General features: G+C 38.1%; 1 protein-coding gene and 1 long non-coding RNA gene across 3 annotated transcripts in view; one reads left to right on the forward strand and one right to left on the reverse strand.

The window, feature by feature from the left end:
• The window catches only part of LOC133617890 (uncharacterized), a 109,105-nt gene that overhangs the window by 8,889 nt on the left and 90,744 nt on the right, over positions 1–9,472 (forward strand). For both annotated transcript variants that reach the window (XR_012050958.1, XR_012050959.1), the window contains one exon: positions 3,416–3,808. This is a non-coding gene — a long non-coding RNA (uncharacterized lncRNA). The remainder of the gene's footprint in view (positions 1–3,415; positions 3,809–9,472) is intronic.
• Positions 3,951–9,472, reverse strand: part of LOC133617888 (flavin-containing monooxygenase 5-like) — a 43,346-nt gene continuing 37,824 nt past the window's right edge. Inside the window, exons 7-11 of the mRNA XM_072915102.1 lie at positions 5,491–5,626; positions 5,202–5,421; positions 5,023–5,095; positions 4,700–4,952; positions 3,951–4,629 (exon numbers count right to left, since the gene is read on the reverse strand). Of these exons, the coding sequence (XP_072771203.1) occupies positions 4,474–4,629; positions 4,700–4,952; positions 5,023–5,095; positions 5,202–5,421; positions 5,491–5,626 (838 nt within the window). The 3' untranslated portion in view covers positions 3,951–4,473. The remainder of the gene's footprint in view (positions 4,630–4,699; positions 4,953–5,022; positions 5,096–5,201; positions 5,422–5,490; positions 5,627–9,472) is intronic.

The following is a 9,472-nucleotide window of genomic DNA, read 5'->3' on the forward strand; positions in this document are numbered from 1 at the left end:
AAAGGAATGTCAAAAAAACAGTCAAATAGGTCAGTCAAACTTTAATAATATATTAAAACCAGCGTGATGTGGGCGCGCATGGAATCGTATATCAACATGGACGAAGCTGCGTGAAAAAAGCCACCCGGCCTCTTCGCGTAAACTTAAACTTACCTTAACCACTCGCTCATCTTTTCTTCATCCATCCCTTCGAGTTAGCTTTTATGATGACGTCGGCTGGAAAGGTCTCTTTTGGCAAGGTCTTCCTTTTGAATATCACCATGGGTGGAAGTTTCTGGCCATTAGCATGGCAAGCTAGAACCACAGTGAAGGATGACTTCTCATTCCCTGTGGTGCGAATATTCACCGTACGTGCTCCCGTTGTATCCACAGTGCGGTTCACAGGAATATCAGTTGCTGTGAAATAGTAATCCGTGTGCGGATGGAGAGATTGCGTCTTTTCATGAACCGGATCCCTGTCGCTTAGTAGGAGCCATTTTGTGGTCTTTACAGATGTAAACACACAAAGGAAATGAAACGTACGGTAATATCCGCGCACTTTTTCTTCTTCTACGTGGGCGGGTGGTTGCTTACAGTAGAAGAAGAAGCGCTTCCTGTTCTATGGGGGCGGGTGCTTTACCTTGGCGGTTGCTTGCGTAGAAGAAGAAGCGCTTCCTGTTCTACCGGGAAAAAAGATGGCGGCTGTTTACCGTAGTTACGAGACCGAAACTTTATGAAAATGAATCTTAATATTAATCCATATATAAAGCGCACCGGGTTATAAGGCGCACTGTCAGCTTTTGAGAAAATTTGTGGTTTTTAGGTGCGCCTTATAGTGCGGAAAATACGGGTATTAACATTCTATTGCACATTGTTGGTCAGCTTAATGGAGGCTGGGACAAATGATAATTTAAGGCGGTTAGATTTGCATAGTGGGACCCGGAGTCTTCTCCCTGATGGCAGGGTTCCATATTCAGGGAAGAGTGGGTGTTGTGAGTTGGAAATAATTTTCTTAGCTTTTTTCCTAACTGCCTGCTCATAGATGCTCTGTATAGGCTCTTTGACCCAATTAGAGACCTCCGCAGTTATTTGATTTTGTAGACCACACATTATTCTTATTGTTAAACATAATTCCATGTGTAATGTAGAAATGGGTTTATATTAATTGTTATAGTTAAACATAATTCAATATGTAATGAAAAAAATATGAATAATAATAATTCAATGTGTAATGATATGATTGTAAATGATATAATTTCAATGTGTATATCATTTCAGTGTGTAATGAAGTATTGCAATGATGTTAAAGGCTATTAAAAAGGGATCCTTTTTTTTTTTTTAACAGTTTACAAAGTGTGTTAGAATTGCTTTAAAAGTGTTAAAGAGTATTTAAAAAAAGTTTGAAGTCTTCAAAATGTGTTAGTGTTAAGAAAGTTTAAAAAATTGCACACGTGTTTAAAAGGTGTTTAAAAAGCCTTTTAAAGGGTTTAAAAACATTTAGAAAATGTCTGTAGTGGATAGAAAAAGTGTTAAACGGTTGGAAAAATGTTTTTCAAAAATGCTTTAAAAAAGTTATGAATAATAATAATTCAATGTGTAATGATATAATTATAAATAATGTCATTTCAATGTGTATTGAAGTATTGCAATGATGTTAAAGGCTATTAAAAAGTGATACAACATTTTTTTTAACAATTTACAAAGTGTATTAGAATTGCTTTAAAAGTGTTAGAGTATTTTTAAAAAGTTTGAAGTCTTCAAAATGTGTTTAAAGTGTTTAGAAAGTTTTTAAAATTGTGTTTAAATGGTGTATAAAAATTATTTTAAAGGGTTTAAAAACATTTTAAACATTTCTGTAGTGGATAGAAAAAAGTAAAAGTAATTCAATGTGCAATGATATAATTATAAATAATATCATTTAAATGTGTAATTAAGTATTGCAATGATGTTAAAGGCTATTAAAAAGTTATAAAATGTTTTTTAACAGTTTACAAAGTGTATTAGAATTGCTTTAAAGGTGTTAGAGTATTTAAAAAAAGTTTGTGAAGTTTTAAAAATGTATCATAGGGTGTTTAGAAAGTTTTAAAACAATGCTTAAGTGTTTAAATGGTGTATAAAAATCATTTTAATGGGTTTAAAAACATTTTTGAACATTTCTGTAGTGGATAGAAAAAAGTATTGAACGGTTGACAAAATGTTTTTCAAAAATGCTTAAAAAAAAGTTAAATACCCAAATCGTTTTTAAACAATGATTGAAAATTGTTAAGATGTTTTTAAACAGTGTTTTAGAACTGCTTAAAACGTGTCAAAACTTGTTTTAAAAATGTTTTAAAGCTTTAAAAAGTATAAAAACAATGTGCTTAAGTGTTTAAAAAGTATAAAATAAAGTGTTTAAAGTGTGTACAGTCTTAAAGTTAAAGTCACACACACACACACTAGGTGTGGCAAAATTATTCTCCGCATTTGACCCATCCCCTTGATCACCCACTGGGAGGTGAGGGGAGCAGTGGGCAGCAGTGGTGGCCGCGCCCGGGAATCATTTTTGGTGATTTAACCCCCAATTCCAACCCTGAGTGCCAAGCAGGGAGGTAATGGGTCCCATTTTTATAGTCTTTGGTATGACTCGGACAGGGTTTGAACTCGCAACCTACCGATCTCAGGGCGGACACTCTGATGTTTGTTTTTATTATATTGGAATAAACAACAACTGGTTGAGTTCTGCCACAAAAGGGTACAGTAGTTTCAACTCTTTTTGTTCTTTTAACCTCAAAGATTTTGATTGATTGAATTATTTATTTCAAACCTGCACAGTACAACAACACACTTTTTTAAAAAAAACATTTTGGCAGGGACATTTATGCAAGGCTTGAAAAGGGGTTGGATGAAGCAGATGCTTATAATATCCCTAACCACTAGGCCACTGAGTAGGCCTAGTGGTTAAGATACTTTAAGATCAGTCAGTTGCAATGGGGCAGGGTGGCATTCACGAAGTCGCGCCTCAAGGATTCGGGAGAAAACAAAGATTCATATGTATTTGTGCGCTAATAGTCACAGTCAAAAACTGTTGCGCCTCCACTCAACAACACCTGAGCAAGATCATAGTCCTCAACCTTTGACAGTTATAGGCTGAATCTGCCTGCATCCCCCATGCCCTCCACTGTTCTCAGGTCTGTAATGGGTGGATGAGACCTTGGTAACTGTTGACCGCACTTTTATAGCGGTCCTATTAGGTTTGCGGACACTTTGTTCCCAGATGTCATTACACAAGAAACAAATTTACGTTCATTGGCTATTATAAAGCTTTCCACTCTAGTGGTGTTCCCTGCCATTGACAGGTACTTAACTCCCTGTTGAGTTCCAATTCACCCTCTTCATGACTAATTTGGCATACTGTTGTCACGTGGTTACAGGTTCACTAAGTGTGTGTTTTACACAGGTCACACACCGTAACTGGCTCCATGCGGTTGCAGTTCATGTTGTGCCAGATCTCAGAACAGCAGGGTGCCCCAGAGAGTCGAGGCCATATCCCTGCTGCCTGTCAACCTCTGCCCGAGCTATGGGCAAATAGTTAAGACCTCAACGCTGGCCCAGGCGAGAAATGAGCAGCAGTAAGACGCACCACAATGGCTGGGAAGATGGAGGAAGGCTACATCAAAGATGGGCCATCAATCATCTTGGTCTCCATGCCAAGGTACCTTGGCCCGTTTGATGCCAAAGACTGTGTGGAAGCTGATCCTTGCATCAACGTTAAAAGATTCTACGCACTCCCCAGTGGACAATGAATACAGGGAATACGGGATTGTTATTGTGCACCGAAGGACCCTTTCACGTGAGTACAATCATTACTTGCCTGTTAATTTCGTGAGCCCGAAAACCCTCCAGCCAAAATGGATGAACAGAGCTGAAGCCATTATGTAATGAGAAAAACCTCAAAGGCTAAGACTAATAATGAACAAAAACACAAAGATCTGTCTTCAAATATATGAATAACATTTATTCAGTCTTTTTATTAGACTATTTCATGACAAATTTGATGATGACGTCCTATTCATACGCTCCCCCCCCCACCTTCGGGACCTCACCATGCAAGTAGAGAACATTATATATAGGTATATTTTACCTAACATAATGAATAATCATGATTAATATTTGCGATTTCAATATTGATAAAATAATTGTGGTTATTGGGTTGGCAATAATCATAACCCTAGTTTTGAGCCATTATGCTTGCTAGCATACATTAGGTACGTCATTAGTGTTCATTAGCCATCAAGTGTGGTACTGCTGTTTCAAAACAGGTTCTCCAAACAAGTCTAAGGTTGTTATGTCAAAGAGCTCTGAGAGGTCCTTCAGTACCGAATATGGGTTAGCACTTGTGGTTTCTGCTGATGAAGTCCAGAAATGATTATGGTTGACTTTGACCTGTTGAAATGATTGACAGCATGTAAAGCAAGTAAATTAGTGGCTTAAAAAGTCAGGATGTCTGACGTTCATTCAGACTTTTTGGAGATTCAGTTTGGCCATCAAGTTGGGAACGACAGATGGGTCTCGAACTTGAACGTAGAAGACTACGGCTCCTCCGGCAATGAGGGCCAGGCTCAACTTGAACAGGCGACTGGAGCCGTAGCCATTTTGTTCCTGTTCCTTCACCTGGAAACAAACAGGAAGTCATTATCTAGACCGAGGGTTAGCACAAAGAGTGAGGCGATTGATGGCCGACCTTCCTGGTCTTCAGGGGCTCGAACAAGCGGTCAAACTGTGTGAAGATGGCCTGCCGGGCGCCCTCCCACTTGCCGGGCCCAGTCAGGCGGTATTGATAGGCGGTGAGGGGCCCCCACAGGACCTTTTTGAAGAGCGGGTAGTCGGTGAAGAGGAGCCACATCAGGCTGGGTCGGGCTCCGATCGTTCCAGCCAGGTCGTCCATGTAGGACACAAAGTCTACCTGGAGCGGCGTCAGCTTGGACACAATGTAACTGCGTCAAGAAAGGTAGACATCAAATGTCTAAATCGGGAAGTTTTGTTGTGAAATTTGATCAAGTGAACCTTTTGTTCATGTCCTTGGTGTCCTGCTCTACAGCTTTGATCATGGCCTGGTTTGAAGGTAACTTCAGGTGTCCTAAAACACAAAAGACAATTGAACATCTTTAGTGTGACCTTCAAACATGTACTCGGACAGCCACAAGCGGGCGGAGAAGGTGTTTACCGTTTTTTGACAAGCTCACCTTTGAAGACCTGCGAGACCCAACGGCCCTGCATTTCGGCCTGTGGCATGATGGCTCCGAGGGCGTGGATAAAACCCACCACGGCCAGGGTGGGGTGCTCCAGGTTGGGTGGAAAGACGTGCTTGTAGAGACCGACGCGGTGCTCCGACTTGTACAGAGCGCCGCTGGGCAAGTACGGGAAGTCGTAATTATACCCCGTGGCGAACACGATGGTGTCCACCTGAAACGAAGACGGAAGGCGAGGTTAGAGACTTGGCGTCAAAGGCCGAGCTCCTCGTAAAGTTCCGACCTTCTCTACAACGCTACCGTCCTCAAAGAGCACAGAGGAGCCACGGATCTCCTTGACGTTGGACTTGATGATGACGGAGCCGGACAGAATCCTTAAAGGCAGGTCGTCGTTGATCACTGGGACTTGACTGAAGAGCCTGAGGAGGAATTGAACTGAAAGATCGGTCGCCATTTTACATTGTTTCATATACTTTGATCTGCCGTTTCTCCCTGTCCTTTTCTCTGCTCTGCAAAACAGCGAAGCATTCGGCCTTTTTATTGTGCCCCATAAATTCCGCCTATAGTAACCATAGGCTTATCTGCACAGTTAGCAAGCTAAAATGTAATTTTTTTAACATTATACGTTGTTTAATGTTACAAAAACAAATTTATTTTACAAGAAAAAAGTAGCATTATTACAAGAAAATAACTATTTTGAGAATAATATGATTGTGTTTCTAGGAAAAGGTTTTAAAAAATGTACCAGATTAAACCTGTAATGTTATGAGGAATTAATTAAATTTTATGGAAATAAATCTGTAAAGCTACAACAAAAAATATGACACAAATGTATTACCATTTTTGTATAATGAAAATAATATAATGAAAGAATAGTTGCAAAAATATATTTGTTTTACATAAAAAGTGGCAATATTTTGTATTCATAGTTTAACAATAGTCATCATATTTTCTAGAAAAAGGTTTTTTACAAATTTGAACAAAATGTCATTTTACCAAATTAAATATGAATGTTATATCATGAATTTTTTTTTTTTTTTTTTTACAAATATGCTCCAATTAAAAACAAGTAAAAATACTAATATTTCTAAAATACTCATTATTTTTAAATTTAAATTATTTTTTAATTTTACAAGATACAATTTGTAATCTGAGGAAAAAAATGATGTGTATGCACAGAAATTTGTAAAAAAAAAAAAATGTTTATAATATACAGTATTTGTACAAATGATATATTAAAACATTCTTACAAAAAGTCATTTGTTATACACCTGAAAAATAAACAAAATTACCTAAAAGAATACGTAATATTTTGATGGTAAAGTCATCGTGTGTCAAAGAAAAAGTTGAAAAAACTGCTGATGTTACCAAAATTAAAATTAGAATCTTTTGAGCAAAAGAAAATAAATTTTAGGCAAATAAATCGGTAATATCACGACAAAATATGACTAAGAATGTATTTTGAGAAGATTAAATAAAATGACAAAGTCAGGATTGAGAACAACCTGACAACAAGCAAATAAAGTTAAAATAAAGTCATAATTTTACTAGGAAAAAGGTCAAAATAATTTATGTAATATATTTATTACAAAACGTAAATTTTGTAACAAAAAATTGATTGAGAGAAAAATAATAATAATAATTAGGTAAATGTTATACATCACGAATAGTATAATAAGGTTGAGGGGGACCACACTGGGCAATGTTTGGCAAAGGGCCAAACATTGGAAACGTGGCAGTAGTTGTGGGTTGAAGATCATTTAGTTACTGTGATTTTAGACAACTACAACAGGAAGATGAAGTCATTTGTTTATTAAAGCTTACATAGAAAACATAGAAAGGATAACAAGAATTGAAATTAAACGTCACGTGAGTTCAACTCCATGCAAATTGAGAGAAGCAGAGACGATGGTGAGAGTGTGTGCCTTTAAGTCTGTGCTTTGCTTTGTGGGGTGATGGCGCTCTGAGAACACCTAGGGAGGGGGTCCCAACATCTGCAGTCCCTTCCAAATTTTCTCATTGTCCCGTTGGGTTGAGTTTGTTGTCCTGATGTGGGATCAACGTGCGAGGATGTCGTCGTGGCTTGTGCAGCCCTTTAAGGCATTAGTGGTTAAGGGCTAAATAAGTCAACTTGGATTTATTGATTGAATAAGTACACGGAAGTTTGGTAGGGAAATAGACTGATCGCACAGGCACTTTGCTGCGTGGAGGTGGCGACTCTTTTATATACATATACAGAAACACGTTAGCACACACCTGCTGGTGCTTGGTAGAGGTCTGCTGCTGAGTCTTGTGAAGGTCTTTTTTAGCATGCTCAAGTTTGGCCATGGTCTCCCAGAGAATCCGATGCTGGTTCTTCAGTTGGAAGTCCTTGATCTGGAGTTTGATCACCAGAGCTTGTACTTCATCCTGAAATTTCTTGAGAAGAGGAACACATGTCAACACAAAGTGGAATGCACTACCAACAGACCTTAAAATTCGTACTTTCCTACTAAATTTTAAAACTGCCATCAAATCATGGCTCAGCTCAACCACTACCTGATCTGAACCAAAATTGATCCCCAGCAACTTTCCGTAGCATCAAACAGGTTTATATGTGGTTATCGTGTATATATACATATTTTCTCATTCTGTTTTGCACACTCTTGGAGTCAACATGTGCATAGTCATGTACATAGTGTCATGTACATAGTGTATACCTCCCCCCCCATTTTTTGTATATATTGTTTTTCAAATCACCTGACATGTATACTGTGTCTATGTACATAATTTATCAATTTTTGTACGTAATTTTATTAATATACATGTTACAGGTTATATATATTTTATTATTGAATGTATCAAATGTGATGAATATTTAATGGACCACAATGGAAACAAGCCTTTTGGCTTTTTGTGCCATCCATTTGCCTTTTTAAAGCATTACATGGATTCAATTCTTTAAGATGTCAATAAACTTCTCAATCAGTCAATCAATCAATCAAGCATGCTGCATATATATATATATATATATATATATATATATATATATATATATATATATATATCACACATTTCTGCTGTTTGCTTATGGCAGTCCATCGTTGTCTAGGATGACTTCAAAACTCCCAGGGGGAAAGGGGGTTCTTAGCGCTTGGTGCGCTCGTGCCACCTCATGTGGCTGTGAAGACCAATTGCTGATCCACACATTTTTCCACACGTGGGGCAGGTGTGTGTTGGACTTGGTTGTGTAGTTCTTTCAGCCCGCTCATACCGTTGTGTGCGTTTCTCATACTTGCCAACCTTGAGACCTCCGATTTCGGGAGGTGGGGGTGGGACGGGGGCGTGGTTGGGGGCGTGGCTAAAAGGGGAGGAGTATATTTACAGCTAGAATTCACCAAGTCAAGTATTTCACATATATAAGAATAATTGACGTTCAGTGAATTCTAGCTATATATATATATATATATATATATATATATATATATATATATATATATATATATATATATATAAAATAAAATTATATATATATTTATTTTATTTTATATATATATATATATATATATATATATATATATATATATATATATATATAATAAATACTTGAATTTCAGTGTTCATTTATTTACACATACACACACACATAACACTCATCTACTCATTGTTGAGTTAAGGGTTGAATTGTCCATCCGTGTTCTATTCTCTGTCACTATTTTTCGAACCATGCTGAACACCCTCTCTGATGATGCATTGATGTGTGGCACGCACAAAAGTGCTTTCATCAAATGCACTAGATGGCAGTATTGTCCTGTTTAAGAGTGTCACAACATTGCTGTTTACGGCAGACGAACTGCTTTACGGTATACAAAAAAGTGACTGCTGTTGTTGTGTGTTGTTGCCACGCTGGGAGGACGTTAATGAAACTGCCTAACAATAAACCCACATAAGAAACCAAGAACTCGCCCTCCATCATTCTATAGTTATAACGTGATTGGGCAGGTACGCTTTTTTATATTGTGGAGGACCTGAGTCCGCCTGAATTTCGGGAGATTTTCGGGAGAAAATTTGTCCCGGGAGGTTTTCGGGAAAGGCGCTGAATTTCGGGAGTCTCACGGAAAATCCGGGAGGATTGGCAAGTATGGCGTTTCTATGCGTGTCGCAGGGTTGTCTTCTCCTCCAAATGGGAGACACCTGAGAGGCAGGAGGAGCGCCAGAGGTCTCGGTCTGATGCAATACCTTCCAGGTTTGAAGGGGGAATGTTGCAAATCTTGAGGAGCACCTTC

The sequence above is a fragment of the Nerophis lumbriciformis genome, linkage group LG18 (genome assembly GCF_033978685.3).
Source record: "Nerophis lumbriciformis linkage group LG18, RoL_Nlum_v2.1, whole genome shotgun sequence".
Classification (NCBI taxonomy): Eukaryota; Metazoa; Chordata; class Actinopteri; order Syngnathiformes; family Syngnathidae; genus Nerophis; species Nerophis lumbriciformis.